General features: G+C 46.9%; 8 protein-coding genes across 8 annotated transcripts; 3 read left to right on the top strand and 5 right to left on the bottom strand.

The window, feature by feature from the left end:
• The first annotated feature begins 3,977 nt into the window (after positions 1-3,977).
• Positions 3,978-4,470, top strand: ASPBRDRAFT_469244 (uncharacterized protein). Its single transcript, XM_067625745.1, has one exon. It carries the CDS (start codon positions 4,171-4,173, stop codon positions 4,417-4,419), a length of 249 nt encoding a protein of 82 aa, XP_067482225.1. The 5' UTR covers positions 3,978-4,170; the 3' UTR covers positions 4,420-4,470.
• ASPBRDRAFT_147400 (phosphotransferase family protein) lies at positions 4,176-5,911 on the bottom strand. Its single transcript, XM_067619269.1, has 3 exons — positions 5,697-5,911; positions 5,340-5,635; positions 4,176-5,221 (listed from the first exon to the last, which is right to left on the bottom strand). Exons 1-3 carry the CDS (start codon positions 5,793-5,795, stop codon positions 4,522-4,524), a joined length of 1,095 nt encoding a protein of 364 aa, XP_067482224.1. The 5' UTR covers positions 5,796-5,911; the 3' UTR covers positions 4,176-4,521.
• Positions 5,912-6,310: 399 nt separating this feature from the next.
• On the top strand, positions 6,311-7,390 carry ASPBRDRAFT_40216 (uncharacterized protein). The gene is made up of 3 exons (XM_067624309.1): positions 6,311-6,794; positions 6,897-7,069; positions 7,148-7,390. The coding sequence occupies exons 1-3, from the start codon at positions 6,452-6,454 to the stop codon at positions 7,247-7,249; spliced, it is 618 nt and encodes a 205-aa protein (XP_067482223.1). The 5' UTR covers positions 6,311-6,451; the 3' UTR covers positions 7,250-7,390.
• Positions 7,391-9,090: 1,700 nt separating this feature from the next.
• ASPBRDRAFT_193657 (uncharacterized protein) lies at positions 9,091-9,648 on the bottom strand (the record flags this gene model as incomplete). Its single annotated transcript, XM_067620655.1, has 1 exon — positions 9,091-9,648. The coding sequence occupies one exon, from the start codon at positions 9,646-9,648 to the stop codon at positions 9,091-9,093; it is 558 nt and encodes a 185-aa protein (XP_067482222.1).
• A 212-nt stretch (positions 9,649-9,860) lies between these two features.
• ASPBRDRAFT_40215 (uncharacterized protein) lies at positions 9,861-10,611 on the top strand. The gene is made up of 2 exons (XM_067624308.1): positions 9,861-10,094; positions 10,213-10,611. The coding sequence occupies exons 1-2, from the start codon at positions 9,986-9,988 to the stop codon at positions 10,530-10,532; spliced, it is 429 nt and encodes a 142-aa protein (XP_067482221.1). The 5' UTR covers positions 9,861-9,985; the 3' UTR covers positions 10,533-10,611.
• Positions 10,612-11,661: 1,050 nt separating this feature from the next.
• Positions 11,662-13,431, bottom strand: ASPBRDRAFT_40213 (alkene reductase). Its single transcript, XM_067624307.1, has one exon. It carries the CDS (start codon positions 13,021-13,023, stop codon positions 11,884-11,886), a length of 1,140 nt encoding a protein of 379 aa, XP_067482220.1. The 5' UTR covers positions 13,024-13,431; the 3' UTR covers positions 11,662-11,883.
• Positions 13,197-15,104, bottom strand: ASPBRDRAFT_668751 (uncharacterized protein; the record flags this gene model as incomplete). The annotated part of the gene is made up of 6 exons (XM_067628802.1): positions 13,197-13,480; positions 13,632-13,761; positions 13,800-14,018; positions 14,058-14,174; positions 14,418-14,724; positions 15,072-15,104. 6 exons carry the CDS (start codon positions 15,102-15,104, stop codon positions 13,414-13,416), a joined length of 873 nt encoding a protein of 290 aa, XP_067482219.1. The 3' UTR covers positions 13,197-13,413.
• An 820-nt stretch (positions 15,105-15,924) lies between these two features.
• On the bottom strand, positions 15,925-17,509 carry ASPBRDRAFT_205022 (uncharacterized protein). Its single transcript, XM_067621727.1, has 4 exons — positions 17,345-17,509; positions 16,975-17,266; positions 16,313-16,908; positions 15,925-16,242 (listed from the first exon to the last, which is right to left on the bottom strand). The coding sequence occupies exons 1-4, from the start codon at positions 17,386-17,388 to the stop codon at positions 16,125-16,127; spliced, it is 1,050 nt and encodes a 349-aa protein (XP_067482218.1). The 5' UTR covers positions 17,389-17,509; the 3' UTR covers positions 15,925-16,124.
• Between the last annotated feature and the right edge of the window lie 169 nt (positions 17,510-17,678).

The following is a 17,678-nucleotide window of genomic DNA, read 5'->3' as shown; positions in this document are numbered from 1 at the left end:
CAACCACAACGGTCGGCTAAGGTCGTACTCGGGTCTCTAAGGCGACAAGGCTGCAGTCCACAGCTGGATGGCTGACCGCCACGGGAAGGACGCGCCCCAGTGTTCCTTCCAGTCCTCCCTACTGGACAAGCCTCCACCTGGTCCGTCACACAACCTGCAGAAGGGGGCTCGCACGATAATCCAGTGCAGGGATATGCATCATGTGCGGAGGGTAGTGTGATGAGTGGCATGTGTGGAAGGGAGGAGGCGCCTCAAAGTGAGAATGAGGCTAAAGAGAAAAAGCAATAACGAGCATTGAAAATAGATATAATAAAATAAATTCAGAAAAAAAAGAATAAATAATTCACATTTTTTTTCCCTTCAGAAAATTGAAGATAAAACAAAACTCAATGAGATGCACTGGAAATAGAATAATCAACAGCCTCTCGCTCAAAAAAATAGTCACAACGGACCCAGTGCTACTGACTAGCAGATAGACTTAACTGCAACAGCTGCCGCTTCTACTAAACTAATGTCCCCGTAGCTACTCCGACTCCGACTCCGACTTTCTGTGTGTGCAGGCAGGCAGGATTGAGGATACGGCTGCACCGAGTACAAAGAGGAATGGGGCTCAGAGCGAACTAAGTTACTAGCAGGGCTAAGACAAGTAGCAGAAAAGAAATGCCAAAAGAGGTACTTAAGGTACGTGCTTTTACTGTAGTTACTAGTTAGTGTTCTGGCTGTCAGAGAGAGTGGACTGGCTTCCCGACCGATCTTCACTATTATTAATGAGACAGTCAATCCGTCAATCCATCCAATTCTTGATTCCTTCAGACTTTGACCAGTGAGTAAATCTCTCGGTTGATAGTTCCCGTTAGGTACTTGGTATGTGTGTCTTAATTTTGACATCCAGTGGTTGGAATGGGTTTGGTTTGCGCTGGAACTTTGGTTTCGATCCGTGCATTACCCAGTACCGTGAATCCGAACGGGTCTGGGGCACGGTTAACGGAGGGTCCCCTCCCAGAGCGGGAAAGGTCTGAGTAGTAGTTGGTTTGAGCCGGACGTTGTGGAAATTACCAGTAGGACGGGATCGAAGGCTCCATCAGAACTATTGCTATTTGTGCGCGTGCCGAGATGGAATGACATTTCTATCCACTTGAAACTTGGTTGAGAGAACGGCACAACTGGATGGGGAGACCGATCAAACATGGCATGGCAGCAGAAAGAGAAGCACTGCAAAAGTCACAAGCCGTGTTTGATGTGCGCACCCACCCACTCACCCCCCTCGTCAAACCAGTCATGAAAATTTCTGACATGCAGAAGAGGAGGTGACTAGTAGACTAGTTAGAGAGAGAGAGGCAGGAAAAAAGAGATGTGAGTAAGAGGGGTTTTCCTTCCAACCTTGCCTTATTCAGGAAGGTCGATAGTGGGCAGAGGTACACACTGACTAGGATGATGAGGACTAGTGTTTGTCCCTAGCCGGCGCGCGGGAGGAAAGGAAGGGAACTAGAATTAGATCACGGAGTAATAATTTAGTCTACTCTGTACTCACTACTCTGAGCACTGAGTACTGAGTAGTAGATAGTCTAGTCCGTACTAGGACATTTTTTTGCGGAACGAGACAGAAGAGGTGGTTCAGGCTGGACAAGGCCGCAAGTTCCAACTGTCACTCTGCAGATGATCGGGACATATCGCAACACGGCCCCACGCTTCCCCTCCCTTCTTTGCTCTGTCTGTCGGTCTGTCTGTCCTTCGGTAGGCTCAGAGGCTGTCTGCTTCTCCTCCTTGATCGTTAGTCTACTCCACTCGTCGTCAGTGCACCGACTTCCTCAGTTTAGCCACCGACAGGCCAGCAACGCCTTCATCGGACAGGGTTGAAGAATGCGATCGCAGCGCTGATCCCAATATGAACTGCAGCTATCCCCATCTACATATATATTATTAGCATGCCGACGTTGCATTCATCGGATGGCGAAGTGCGTTAGATACCTTGCAAGCAGCAGGGTACTTACTTGCTGTAGTACTCCGTACTTACCTCGACACGACTCAGTCTAGCCGAGTGAATTTCTCTCAACGACAATCATGGCAGCAATCCTGGATCGTTTCACCAAAAGGGAACAACAACATACCGAATAACAAACTAGCTACATCTCTTCCAACCCAACCCGACTTGAAGATACAGTAGAGCCCACTCACCGATAAACTAACATCCTCAGTCGGCGCTGAACCATACATAGTATGATAGTAGGCTGCTTACAGCCCCATCCAAAAAAAAACTAAGATCAGCTACACCAACTAACTAACTAGTACTCCTAGATTAACCACATATTTGCCACTACTAGTCTATATCCAGAGTAACACACCAAACAGGGAGCATTTAATGGTCCATCCAATAAGCACCCGCTAATCAACTAGAGGCGGCCCGCCCCGAAGCAAATCCATCATTGCTTTCCTTCGTCTCTTCCTTTCTTCCCCTCCCTCCTCTTCTCACGCATTGCTACTTAGTGACCAGCCCCCTTCTGTTTGCTAATCAGAATATGGAAATGGACCAGGTAGATCATCATCAGCTTCGCTATGATCATCAACTTATCAACTTCTTCATGTGAACACCTACATACCCAACAATCTAAGTAAGTTTGAGTACTATATGATAATATTATCCTAAAACAAGAACCAGGAAATATACTACACTACATAAAACAAGTAACACAAAGTAGCTACTAAGAAACCTGACATCCATGTTAACATTTAGGCTCCAGAGTAAAGCCAATTGGTCAACAAGACAAGTTCACAGCAAATTTACTAACTCAACGAAGGATACTAATCTTGAACTGAATCCTGACTTCGGAACTTGAGCGAGGGGAGCAGTACACAAGCAACTAAGTAACTAAGCAACTAGAACAATTAATTTAGTAATTGACTAGGGAGTCTTAGACCCCGATCGATCGAGGAGGGAGAGGAAAAGTACATTGACTCACTCATTGCACTACTTTAGCGACCTCACCGCCCCAAAATTGAATCATAACAGAATCTTGCAGAAAAGAAGGGACAGCAGATCTGGGAAGCGAAAAAAAGCAAAAATAAGAGGTGGATTTAGCCAGCACAGAAAAGACAAGGCGAAGCTACGGAGTAGAAGTGGAGAGAGTCAGAGAGAGAGCCTCGGGGGGTTCTGGTTCTGGTCCATTCCAGCCGGAGGTTCCACGCCCGCCACTGACGTCGCCAAAAGGGGGAAAAAAAAGAAAAAAAAGAAAAATAAGAAAAATAAGAAAAATAAGAAAAATAAGAAAAATAAGAAAAATAAGAAAAAGGGAAATTCAAAGGGCTGCGGCGGCTGTTTCTATCATCAACATCATCAGCACTTTAGGTGGGATGGTCCGAGTTACGGCGCTAAAGTTGAGGATTGAGAGAAAGATAGTCCTCCATTACTACTGCTCCATCGACTTGCAGGGGCAAAAAGGAGGAGGGGGAAGGGACGGGGAGGATGAACGGAGTACAGCGGAAGTACTCTTCCCTTAGTCTACCTATACATTTGTACTATGACCACGGAATTATAGTAACAAGCACACTACTCCGGGAGTAAGCATATAATAACTAGGGCTGGTAATCTACGAACAAATCAAAAAAGGAATAAACAAAAAGGAAAAACCAAGGAAATGCAAGCCCGGGAGCCGCACCCAATTAAGTGCCGCAAGCCCCCGATTTGCGGTTGGCGCTCGTGCTGATTCTCCCTTTTTGCGTTGGTCGCCCGTTACTGGGCCGCCATCTAGCGCAGATACGAGGCTCCATTCCATCGTCATCATCAACATCAGCAATATGGGAATGAATCTCACTGCTGCTGCTGCAGTACCACGGCTCTAGGTAAGCCGTGTTGCGTATTTAGCTCCCTTGCTAATCAAGTAGTTAGCTGATTAGCTAGAGCTAGCTAGCTGGCTAACTAATTAGTTAGCACACCACTTCATAACAACCTGACCTAACCTGACCCCAACCACCACCCCTCTCCACTACACCCCTCTGCCACTAGTCAAGTGGAATGCTCAGTGACCGTCCCCGGTCCCGGGCTTACTGGCGCTTGGACTCGTTCGGCTTTTGTACGCCTCCCGTGAATGAGGCTAGTGTGGTTTTTATTTTTTCTATCTTCTTCTTGTTGCTCTTGCATGCATAGGGTCGCCTTGCGGCGACCTGGGTAGTACGATGTTGGGGGCTGAAGCGGAAGTCGAAGGAACAGACGAGCTTATACTACGGAGTACAATTGCGGGATTTGGATCTTGCTTTGGTTTATTACTACTTACTTATTTACTTACTTCGATCGGAATCTCCGAAGGGCAAGGCTATTTCTCATCCATGGTTGTTGTTGTTGAGTGTGCCGGCTTACCGTCCTTACATACATACATACATGGGTGGTCATGCCATGGGAAAAGGAAAAGAATACTAAAGCATTGATGTCTACTCCACATACTAGACCTGGCGAGGCGGCAATGTGAAATTTCTAAGGCTGAATTAAATTATGTCTGACCGCCCCTGGAGAGTGAAAACTAGTTGACTTTACAGTCTGGCCTTTTGGCTCAGCTGGGCTTTCACTCTCTTGACTCGTTCCCAAGCCTCCAGCGCAAATGGCTCCGTATTCTTAGCATATTCCGCAGCGCGGGCACTACTGGCCTGCCTCAGGGCATACCGAGCCTTGATACCATGCATAATCACCGAGCTTCTCCAGGAGAAGAAAGCATCCCCCCAAGGGATATCCCCAGTGGGGTCATAGCCTGACACCTCACGATACCAGCGAATACAGTCCTCGCGAGCGGGCAACCCAGGCACAACCTTCGGGACGAACATTTCCTTCTTGTGGTCCACCCCGTCCAGGAAAAAGGGACTAGTGAGGTTGCAGAAGTCGGAGAGAGGGTGCCCCACCGTGGCCATTTCCCAATCCAACAGGCCGATGACTCGCGGCTCGGATTTGTGGAATATCATATTATCGATCTTATAGTCCCCGTGCACGAGTGTGCCGCGGTCTTGCGGCTGCGTCGTCTTGTCGTCGAAGAAACGCACCATGTCCATGAAATGAGGCAACTCTCCGACAGGTTCCTTGGTCTCCACATCCACGGCTTGTGCCTGCGCCTGTGCAACTGCTGTGAAGGTGGCGATCTGTCGATCATAGTAGCCCGTCGGTTTTCCGAACCTCTCCAACCCGACCTTTTGGGGGACTACCCGGTGGAATTTGGCTAATGTCCGGACCGCATCCTGCCATCTGTATGTGGGTGTGTGATTAGCTCCAATTCTCCGCTTTGATGTAACAGTAGCGGCGCCAGGCGGGTTGCATCATCCCGAAGGCGACAGGGGGATGGAGAGGGGGGTGGATGACGTACAATGCTGTTCTCTCTGCCGGGTCGACCCCGGGCATGGCAGGATCAGTAAAGTGTCGTCCGTCTAGGAATTCCATGATGTAAAACGGGGTTCCGATTACACTGCTATCCTCGCAGAGACAGTATGCTTTGGGGACAGGCACGTCGGTATTTCCTAGGGCATGGATGATCTTGTACTCGCGCTCGACTTTGTGCGCTGTCTTGGAGAGTAGCTTGCCCGGGGGCTTCTTGCGGAGGACATATTTGCTGCCGTCGGCAGTGGTGAGTTGATAAGTAGGATTGGATTGGCCAAAGCCAAACTGTAGCATGTGAGTTGTGTGTACAGGAGAAATATAATGGCATGGGAGGGCCACTGTATACCTGCTTCACATCCAAGGGGGTCTTGATCTCGGGTACATTGCGATTGAGATAGCGTTCCAGGGAGGGAACATCAATAGGTTGGCGCACGGCTCCAGCCATATCTATAGACGGTGTGAGTTGCAACGGTATACAGTAAGACTATGCACCACACCACAGCTCCTATAAAAGACGAATCCAACAAGTAGCAAAAGCGGAGAATAGGTAGAACCAACCCCGGGGATAGCCCCCGATCTCAAGCCAGCCACGGCCCGCGGCTCACCTGAAAGGCTGCGGGGAGCCTCGGCTATTCTAGATCGCTACCTTATTAGGTTTAGCTCATTGCATATTCACTGGACACAGAATCAAACCAACCAAATCCGCTAAGCCCATTAAAACGCGCCTCGCGTCTCTCTCACCGCCAGACGCGTCCCCCAAATCGATTCCACCAAAGGAAAAAGAGAAACCCACAGCAGCATGAAGGGCCTCGCCCTCGCCCTCGCCCTCGCATCTCGTCGATTTACACAACACACCGCATTTCCACCACCACTACTATCCCCTCTTCAGCACTCCCTCAGCCGAAGAAGAAGTTTTAACTATATTTTCTCTCCACTACACACCACCCAGATAATGACCTCGCCCTCGCCCTCGCCCTCGCATCTCGTCGATTTACACAACACACCGCATTTCCACCACCACTACTATCCCCTCTTCAGCACTCCCTCAGCCGAAGAAGAAGTTTTAACTATATTTTCTCTCCACTACACACCACCCAGATAATGACCAAGGAGACCACCCCTCCTCCCACCACCACCAACGAGCCTACTACCACTACAACAAACACAATTCACGAACCCCCCTCCCTCCCCGCCTCTCCCATCGCCAAACGCACCAAGCCCAACACCGACACAGCAGAAACCACCTCATCAACAATGGGCTCCACCAGCACCCCCCTCCCCCCTCTCCAAGTGAAGAAGCTCACTCCTACAGGCCGCGCCCCGACTCGCGGCTCTGCCTTCGCTGCCGGATACGACGTCTACAGTGCCAAGGACACAGTCATCCCTGCTAAGGGGAAGGCGTTGGTTGATACGGGGATTGCCATTGCCGTGCCAGAGGGGACGTGTATGTATCCCCAGTTCCCAATCTCCATATTACAAATATATCCCCTTGGGGGGAAAACGAAAGGAAGAAATTACTGATATTAATAATGTGGTTCTGGTATAGACGGCAGAATCGCCCCTCGCTCCGGCCTCGCCTCGAAGCACTTCATTGATACTGGCGCGGGCGTCATCGATGCAGACTATCGCGGGGAGGTTAAGGTCTTGTTGTTCAACTTTTCGGATGTGGAGTTTACGGTGAAGGAGGGAGATCGGATTGCACAGTTGGTTTTGGAGAGGGTATGTCCCCGTTTCTTTATATTTACTAAATCTTGTTGGTGTTGGTGGTGGTGTTGATGGCTAACTGTGAATGTCTAGATCTATACCCCTGAGGTTGTGGTTGTTGAGGAATTGGCGGAGAGTGTCCGTGGGGCTGGTGGGTTCGGAAGTACCGGTGGGTTTGGAAGTACTGCTGTTTAAAAAGATGTTTTCTTTTCGAAAAAGGTGTTTCAGGTTAGATATGGGCGTGTATGGCATGAATGATATCCGTACAATTGGAATACAAAATGACTATAAAAACTAGACCAGATCAACTAGCCAAGGCCGCATCGGATTTTTTGGGGTAAAAAAAGCCTTTCTTGATATTGAAACAGTGGGCTTTTGAGTTTCACTAAGCTTCTTAGGTGAGGTTTTATCAAAGTATTTAGCTCCGCTGGATTAATCAGTACGCTCTGCTTGAGATATTGGAAGGATATTTAGTTCTTAAGCAGTACTAAATATAGTAGAGGAAAGGATTTCTATATAGGATGATTGTAATGATTTATTTTGCAAGGGACTTGTTAGGTATTTATGCTAGTTAAGTTATTATCCCTATAGTGGCTGCGGTGCAGACCTCCATACACAGCGCCTAGGGTAGGTAGGGTGATGATCTGCTTAACTATTATACTAAGACCACAAGGGAATTCCCGAATCAGAAACTAGTATTGGCCAGTTTAAATAAGGATGGGGTAATGGCCTGATCTATACTAATCCATACTATATTTATTATAGACAAGGCAGAAATATTGATGAAGATGGATTGTGGGTTTTATTAAAGGAAACATGCAGACATGAACTATACTGTAATGAACTGGTCTATTTCTTTTGACCCTTTCTTCTTTGCAAGTACTTTGAGACAGCCCTGACCAAAATCAAGGGACAACATTAAGTGAATTTCATGCATATTTAAAATGTATCGAAACGTAAATGTTTTAGTTATCATCGGCCCTTATAAATGCAGTGCATACTAGCGATATCTTAAAGAGAGGATAAACTACGGAATTACACAAAGCCCAAGAATATCAGACACTGAGTCCTGTCTATATCGAGACGATCATGCTTGAGAGAACAACAAGATAGAAGTTGGAAGGGGCAGGGTTCACATGACCCCTGTCCACCAAGCATTATTAGCCATAGGGTGCCTCAGGAAAACATATTCCAGAGCCCCCGCCGAATCTCTATCAATCGCCCTCCCCACAGCGACGCGGATTACTCGCATTGGTCAAGGTTCAGGAGCCAAGTGGCATGATGGAAAATATCTCCCCCCGGCCTGACTGAGGTGGGCTGTTATGCTTGAGCTATTTGTAGGCTGTCTCGTAGCCTGTCCGTTTCCACAATGCCATTGTACACCCCGAACTCAATCACTTGTGCACGAGCAACATGGACCTAGAGATTATTCTCCGCAGCTTGACGCTGCCAGAAAAAGTCTCACTACTTGCTGGGGCGTCAACCTAGCAAACTGCGCCAATTCCTCGAATCAACATCCCCCATCTCAAGGTAAGCCGGGTGACCGTTGTTCCTCTTCCTCCTGTATTATGGTCCTCATTCTATGCCTTAATAGTCAGCCCCCCGCTAATCGAAGTACATCGTTTGTAGTTATCCGACGGGCCTTCTAGTGCTCAGGGGGAGGTTTTCGGAGATAGCATTCCTGCCGTCTTTTTCCCGTGTGGTACCAGCTTGGGAGCGACTTGGGATAAAGACCTACTAGGAAAGTTAGAATAGATTCTTACTAAGAAGGTTAGTTACTACTAATTACTCCTATCTTATTATAACTTACAACTTAATAAGCTATAGTATAAATCCAAATTAGCTTTAGTAATTCTAGAGCCTACTATATACATTTATTACTATCTACTGGGTGGCTGCAACTTTAAATCCTATAATAAAGATCTATATCTAATAAAATAACTAGTAATTATTATAATCTAGAATATCTAGTCCTAAGGTATTAGGACTATAGCTAAATACTATATAATTAATAATTAGGAAACTAGCTATTTTTATTATAATATAATAATTCTAATATAGGCACTATGCAGGGCACCCATATTTGATGCCGTGGCCGTGAGCACAGATATGATGATAAAGATCGCCAGAGAGATCAGATATGGAATATTACGTTCAATCAAATGAATCTCGGAGATAGGTGCGAATAGAAGGGGACCTATTCCGTATGCCAACACAAACAAGGCGAGACCAAGACTGGCCACTGTGCTAGAAGCATGAAAGATCTCTTCTACCGCATCCTGGGACGAAGTATAAATGCTGGAGGACATATAAACCGTGCAGGCGCAATAGTTTATGGTCACATAGACCCGGGCCTTCTTCATGGGCGACCAGTTTTGGGGATTGGCCGGGTCATCGTTTCCATACCAGCCCACGAGCTGGGCGGGAGGCGGGCCCAGTTGCTGCTGCAATGGCTGCTCGTCCTTCTCGCCGTCGGCAAAGAAAGCATCTCTGAGGGTCCAGTCCGATTGTTCTTCGGGGAAGGGTAACCATCGCGATCCCAGAGATGCCCGGATGAGCTCTCCTAGCGGGGTGTCAATCAACCAAGATGCCATGGCGGCGGAGCGTTGCAGACAGATACTAGGCACTACCCAAGAGTTATCCCTCAGGTCTCTGATGGATATACTGGTTTCTCCATCATGGACTTTGTAGTATTTGGTCCCGAATAAACCAAGGAAAGTATCTTCCGCATGAAGTCTATGCGCGTGTTGGCGCAGAACATCTCCCGTGAGCCAGTTGATGTCAGGAGCGGAATACATTTCCCGCTCGACAGTTAATCATCTTCCTTCTTGGCAACTATGTGTCAACAATTATAATAATCCTCCTAGTTGACTCCAATTCCCGCTCAGAGAATCTCCTCAAGCCATCAACCTCACAACAACAAACACAATCATGTCCCTTCTCCGTTACTACAACAAAGGTTTTGGTGAGGCCGCCTTGAAGTCCCACGCCTACAACCAAGCCGTCCGCGTCGGCGACACCATCCACCTCTCCGGTCAGGGTATGTCACTTCCCCCCTCCCCTCAGCAGCGACTGGCCTTCAATGGAAAACCCACTGCACCAGCGAAGGAGGGGGGAGAAATAGCAATGGATAAAGCAAAAAGTACTAAAGATTGTAGGTGGCTGGAAGCAGGAGGAACCCTTCGAGATCTACACCGACATCAACGCCCAGATTGACCAGGCTTTTGCCAATGTCGATTTCCAGCTTCGCAATGCCGGTGGTCAGGGCTGGTCTCAGGTATACAAGGTCCGCTCCTACCACATATCTTTAGTCGATGAGGTACAGGATGCCATGGTTCGCAATTTCCGCAAGTGGATGGTCAACCACAAGGCGCTATGGACGTGCATGCAAGTTGGCCGCCTTGGCTCCGACGACATGCGGGTTGAGATTGAGGTCGAAGCCTACGATCCCGAGGGTGCTAAGGAAGCTACACCATAGCGAACAGGCGGGAAGAATGAATGTATTCCCATAGAGATAGTGGACAATCGATGATGGAATACAATATGTTGGAATGTAATCTCAGCAGATTACTAGTAGTTAAGGTCACGTGACCCGAAAACACTGTAGTCTCAACCGCTCCTTCCGAGCGCGCCTAGATAGTAAGAATCAAGCGTTTCCTACGACTTCAATATTGACCTGAAACGTCATTTCAACACGATATATAGAGAAAAAGACAAAAAATGACAATCAAACACCTATGTTATAATCCCAGGCGATTTGAAAGAATGAACTACGAGTATAGGAAATAACAATGATGGGATATTCAGCCACTTGAGGTGGCATAAAGCTCTTGGCTCGGTTCCTCCGCATTGAATCCGAAATGGTATTTACTAGCGTTCGGATCGCCCTTTGAGATATTGCCTGGTAGTTTGAGTATCCTTTCTTTTTTTTTTTTTTTTTTTTTTGGTTACAGCAGTTCAATCACGCATGTCCATGTGGGTCTTCATGGAGCAATGCACCCGGATGATGAGTGACAGGGACGCCAAAAATAGAAAAAGAAGGAACACACACACGCAGGCACGCACACACGCACACACACACACACATACCCCTACAGCATTTAGTGTGCCTAGATGGAAGTTCTAGGGTAACGATGACGCAGGACACAACAGTCAATGATCAGTCAATGTGGCATTCATACCAGATTACAAGTAAAAAAGCGACTGCCGGAAGAAATAAACAGGAACGAGGCGAAAGATGTAGTATTTATTGTAGGTGCATCTTCAAAACCTCCGAGCCAACGTTCGCTGTTCGAACAAGTGATTTAACTGCTCAAAGGTCTTACCTTTGGTCTCCGGGACAGTGAAATATACGATCACGCAGAGCGCCGTACCTGTTCCTAAGAAGCTAAATCTCTTGGGATGTCCTTTATTATATATTGGGACACAAATTTTTCCGTCGCCTGATCGGGTAGTACGCGACATATCTCTTATGATCTAGCGGTTAGCGCGTCGACATTATATATGCAAATGGCTTATGTTACGAAATCATATTGTTGTGGTGTTATATCTGGTTAAAGTAGGGCTTCTTTCATACTAACACGGTGTAGGCTATCCGAACATATGGGCCAAGCACGTGAGTTACTTTAGTCCCTAATTCTAGTTATATATCATGTAGTTAACGGATGCAAGCAGGAGTGAATGTACACCTTCAAGAAATCTTGAGACTCGTTGCGCTCCAGTCTCCCGAAACCCCGTGGTCCACACGAATTGTGAAAGAGATATGTGGTAATAATGAAAAGAAAGGGTCGGCATTCCAGACTCAGCACAGCATCAGCCGAGGTTGTTGCTTAATTAGCGCTTGACCTATTTTCGTTTTCCTGTATGAATTCTGCACTGAATGAATAGTCTGCGAGTCCTCTCTCGGACTTCGGCATATAAAAAAGACTCCGATCGTATGGTGCGAAGGGGATGCCATTCTTCACGCGATAGGCTAAGTCTGGGTTCGGAATAAAATGCCTCCCAAAAGCAATGAGAAGGTCCTTTTCCTTATCCTGCCTGTCCAGACGTTCGCTCGCCGAGGAAGGGGTATAGCCACCGGCCAAAATGACAGGGCTAATCTTGCCCCACGCCTCGATAAAGGGAGTATTACTGTCGTGCTTATCGACATCCTCCGTTCCGTTCACTCGGGCCTCAATGAGATGCAAATAAGCCAATTTCAACTCTTTCAGCCGGCAAATGACATGAGTGAATTGAGAAATTGGTTCCTTCATTCCCATTCCCTGGTATGACTGCCACGGCGAGAGTCGAACTCCCACTTTTTCCGCGCCAATAGCATCAGCCACTCCTCCGGCTACCTCCAATAGGAAGCGGGATCGGTTCTCGATTGAGCCACCATACTCATCGTTCCGTCTGTTGCAAGTGTCCTGGGTAAACTGATCGATCAGATAACCCCCAGCACCATGAATCTCCACGCCATCGAACCCAGCCTCCATGGCGTTCTTGGCTGCCTGGACAAAGTCTCCAATGAATTGTTTGATCTCGTAGACGGTAAGCTCTCTGGGTGTTACGATCTCCGGACTCATGGGGTTGGCTTCCGGCACGGGGCTGGAGCTAACAATGTCAAAGCCCTCGTCGCGCGCGATTTGGGGCACAGCCACACGACCCAAGGCCCATAGCTGCATGAAAATGAACGACTTCTGCTTATGGACCGCATCGGTTATATTCCTCCAGGCAGCGATCTGCTTCTTATTCCAAATACCAGGGACATTCGGCATGCCTCCTCCACGTTTGGAGACGTAGGTCGCCTCAGTGATGAGCAGAGTTCCTGGGACACAGGCACGCTGAGCATAATAATCGACTGTTATAGGCATAGGAACGTGGTCATCGTCGGCCCGGAATCGAGTCAGAGGTGCGAGCACCACTCGATGCTGTAGGTCCACGTTTCCTACCTTCAGGGGATAAAAGAGGCGAGAATCAGCAAGAGACATGATTCAAAATGTTTCTGTAATAGAATTTGACACACACGGTCCGGGTCAAGAGGGTCCTATCTAGCCTTTCACCTTCCCGACCACTTTATACTCAGAATCTACCTCAGGTTTTTTGTAATGTGAGCCAGGGACAAAAATAATTCTGGTCATCAGAGCCCCACTCCGACACACTTCAGCTCTGCGGAGTGGAGGTGATGTCTCTTATCTCCCTCTTCCACTGGGTTCCCAAGTTTCGCAGTCGGCATAGTGGGAACATGTTATGGCTGATGGTTGTGAGGTTGCTTATGAATTGAATCTATTAGTATTAGATTGATACCTCTGCACAAGTCAATCCATACAGAGTGAATGGAAGCGCTGTATCATGCCATCATTCTCATTCTGACTTCCAGGTCAATAAAAATTGCTGAGATGGGTCCCCTGGTAGCGCGGGATATAGTGGGGAGCGGAATATATATTCCTCTAAAGTTCATTTTTGTTTTCGGGACCTATCCGAGTCGACTTTGTATTTGTCAGCGAGACTTAACATGTCCGGGATAAAGGTGATGTTCTTATTTCTGAGTTTTACTTAATCTACTGGGGTTGGTGCGCCGCATATGCGGCAGCATTACTCAACTTTGGTAGCAAAGGATTCCGACAAGTGAATGATATCATCCAGTGACCATTCTGGCGAGGCTGACTCCAACGCACAGTTCACGTTCAAGGTTTGAGGGTCGACAATGAAAGATTGATTAGAGAAGGCTTCACAGTAAAGGTCAGAGATTGTTGTTTGGTATCACGTTCATTTGCCAATCGAAAGGGAAAGATTCGGTCCACACGGCCAGGGCGCTGACGAGCTTCATCGATGTTCTCTGGCTCGTTCGTGGTCATGATCAAAATGCGCCCCTCTTGAGCAGATACGCCATCGATGATATTCAAAATTTCGGAGAGATTTATACCACCATGAAAGTGCTTAGAGGATTCAGGACTACCGATATTCTCTCCACAATCCGGATTGCCTGACGGAACGTCAGTCAAAGGGCGGATTTCGTCAAGACCGCGATCTGCGATGCCAGCTTGATCCACATCCTCCAGAAGCACAATACATCTATCAGGAAGGGATAGAAACAAGTAACTAAGACTATTACCATCAACAATCTTCGAATCCAGACTAACTGTGAAGATTTAGAAAGTTAACAAACCCGCAATAGCAAGGCAAAAACTCAATCTACCAATACCAAACAGGCCTTAGAAAAGATACCCCCATCAATATAGAATACCACATTCATAATACCAGGAACGAGTGCACGGTCAAAGAAAGTCAGTAATATCAGCAATAAATACACACTTAATATCAGGTTTGACAATGACAGTCAAGAAAGATTATTGTCTTTTAAATATTAGCCCAGCCCACTGACAAGCCATTTCATCCTTTAATACCTGGCTTACACATACAAGATCATTATTCTTTTTCATAGTAATACCCTGTATCTCGTCCAACAGATCCCTGAGAACGGGCTGACACCACGCATAGAGATATACTTTCTCGCGATGATTAGTCCAAGGGCTGCCGGCGTCCTTGTATGGCTGACGTCGGAACCCGAGAAGATTCCCTCGATAAAAGAAGAAGTGAAAGCCAGCAGGCGCAGGCGTATATCGAATAGGCAAATATCTCTTTAGTTGTCTAATTCTGACCCAGAAATCTCGTGAGTCGTCGTCAAACTGCTAAAGTTCTCTCTCAGAAAGCTCCTGCCAGTCAGTTTATGGCTCGTCCTTCTCCCACGGAGAGACGTAATTATTCTTGGTACCAGTGACCGATTTCCGCGCGTCCCTTAACGCAGGTAACGAGTCGTCCATTGCATCACGTCGTTGTATATGGTATCGTAATATCGGATCTCAACAGATGCTTCTAAATCGAGAAGAACGGAATACAGGCGGGTCAAAAGCACCGGAATAGCATATATAAAAATCACGAAGGAAGCTTTAAAAGCAAGAAGAAAGACTGAGGTATCCGTGTACAGAGAGAACAAGAAAAGGCGAGCCAGAAAGCTGTAGCCAGGTAGCAGACTCACAAAGATGGCATCAGGTGATAAGATACCATACATATTTTTTATCATATCCATAGAAGCAAGTGCGGGTGGATGGTCAGACACTACAAATGCTGTGGTCTGGCTCGACATACAAGTTAAGGGCAGTCTTATGTACTAACCAGCAAAGCAGGTATCTAGTAATTAACCACATTGCACAATATTTTTTTCTACAAGATATTCTGGCGAATACGATGCCCCTTAGTACAGAGCGGTGTGCGAATGTATAATTATATGACGCGCGCTTTCCGTCGGTTTACTCACTCCAGCGCGGACGCGCTCTTAATTGGCACTTGGGCCGCGGACTAGAGATAATGGAGATGGCACGGCTAGTACAGACATATCCTGGTAGAGGAAGTTTCTCTTCACGGAGGCGGAGTTCAAAGGCTCGTAGGAGAAGCATGGGAAGCGCGATAATAGTAGTTTCGGAGAACAGGTTAGGGCCAGGAAAGGAGCAGGTACGATGGCAGTGCACTAGATTCAAAAAATTTTGTGGCCACTAAGCATGCAATACTCTCTGCCGCACCTGTCAGGGATCAGCTTCCTGCCTGAGGCCTAGAACATCGGCTGCGTACTTTTTAATTATTACAGGAACGAACTATTTTCAAAACGCCAAAATGTGTCAAACTTGCGTGGCCAGGTTAGTCGCCTTGGTGACAGACAACATGTGGGGTTGACATTGAGGTTTCGGCTTACGATCCAGAAACTATCAAGGAAGCGGGTACTAGTCCAGAGAACAAGGGCTGAACTATAGTAAGTTGTTAAATAACTTGTGGAGAAAGAGTATCAGAAAAACAATATTACGCTCGAAATCTACGCTGTCACAAAATATTGCCTAAAGTATAGGTAGAATTTTCCGCTGGGCAGAGAAGCCTAGATATGTGCAAAGAGTGGTCTATTTAGGTACATCTGTCTCTTATCTAGGTAGCATGCCAGCGTCAAATGAAGCATCCAGTCCATCGCATACAGGGGTCAGATTTCGTTTGTCTATAGTTCACTTGGGGTTTCTGTGCTGTAAGGCGATCAAAAGGTCACACCCTAAAATCCTTCATCGTTAATTTCTTTCAATGTTGACTTGATTGAAGCTTTAAAGTCTTCTTCTTTATGGAGAGGTTTCCAGCCTAATTTGAAGGCCCTTTGAGGCACGGAGATGGAGCTAACAACATCTATATTAGTATTTCAGAAATGAAGGACAGACAAGCTACCCAGCATAAAGAAGAACTCACTTTGATGCAAAACAAGCTTCAGCGAATGCAACATCTCCATCCGCAAACTTCTGGGCACCTTCTTCCAGACTTATAGATCTTGGAATAGGTGATTTCAAGAGGCCCGAATCAAACCCGGCTTCTCCAATGAGAGTTGCAGCATCTATCCATTTATAAGAGCCAGTGTTTGCGAAATAATAGCCCTGTTTACCCGAAGAGACTGCTTCGCCTGTCACTATTTTGGCGGCTAGCAAGCCGAAAAGACGGGCAAGGTCCGTAACATGAACATGACCCAATTTTGCCTGACCGGTACCGATGTACTCGGCATATCCGCTTTTCAATGCACTTCTGATCACTGTAGGTATTTGATGAGACTGTCTTTTGAACAACCCAGTGCCCGTCCCGTAGACCGTGGGAGGCATGATGATATAGGGTTTGACGTCAAATTTCTCGCCTGCCTCAATGACAACCACATCTGCAACCCTTTGTCCATATGGCTCTTGCATGATGCGACGCTTTTCATACTCATATATATTGTCATCTTCGTCTGAGAAACACTGAAGCTTGTAAGGTGACGGCGTGATGGTGGGTACAGCAATGTTCGTGGTTCCAGACAACTTCATTCATAGTCCAATTTTAGTAAAATGACTTTTGTGTTGGAAGAAACACATTAGATTCCTCACATGGATAAAATGGGTATCTTGTCCGTTCTGCTCTCTTCTTTTCCCAAGGCCTCGAATCAGTGCTTTAGGCGCCCCAGAGTGTTGACCGGTTGCAGCATTGACTACAATATCGTGGTCGCGTGCTGAATCTTCGAGTGCAGCATCATCATCAAGTCCGGCTATAAGGATTGTTCGAAGTCCTCTTTTTGACAGAATTTCAGCTTGGTCTTGTCGACGGACAGCGACTGTGATTTGGAAACCCGCGTTCTGCTCATCACGCAAGTCGAGCAGCTCGTGCAAAACGCTTCCTCCACTAGAAGCATTGAGAATAAGAATATTAGAAACATAGTTACTTGAGCGATTCCTCAAACAACATTTGAGTAAAACTCACACGAAGCCAGTTGCTCCCAAAAGTAGGATTTTCATGGGGGCCATGATCAATATAGTATGTGAATCGGGCCGGTTTCTCAAGAATGAATGTCGACCTCCAGGACTCTTGTTTTCGCGATGCTTCCAAACTCCTGCCAGATGCCTTCTATCATGTATTACCTTTGAGATTCTACATATGAGGTGATTCTATCAGATGATTTCGAGTCGTAAACTTCAATCTATGGCGGAGAAATCCCCGAGCGGAAAGTATATTCCGCCAAACATTTGTCAGCTTTGACGTCATGATGGGGTAGAGACGGAGGGGATCGAGACAAGGAAGTTGAGGTTGTTGGGTC

This window comes from Aspergillus brasiliensis (assembly GCF_001889945.1).
Source record: "Aspergillus brasiliensis CBS 101740 unplaced genomic scaffold ASPBRscaffold_3, whole genome shotgun sequence".
NCBI classification, from domain to species: domain Eukaryota; kingdom Fungi; phylum Ascomycota; class Eurotiomycetes; order Eurotiales; family Aspergillaceae; genus Aspergillus; species Aspergillus brasiliensis.
Note: the sequence above shows the minus strand (reverse complement) of the source record. Positions and strands in the feature narration are given on the sequence as shown.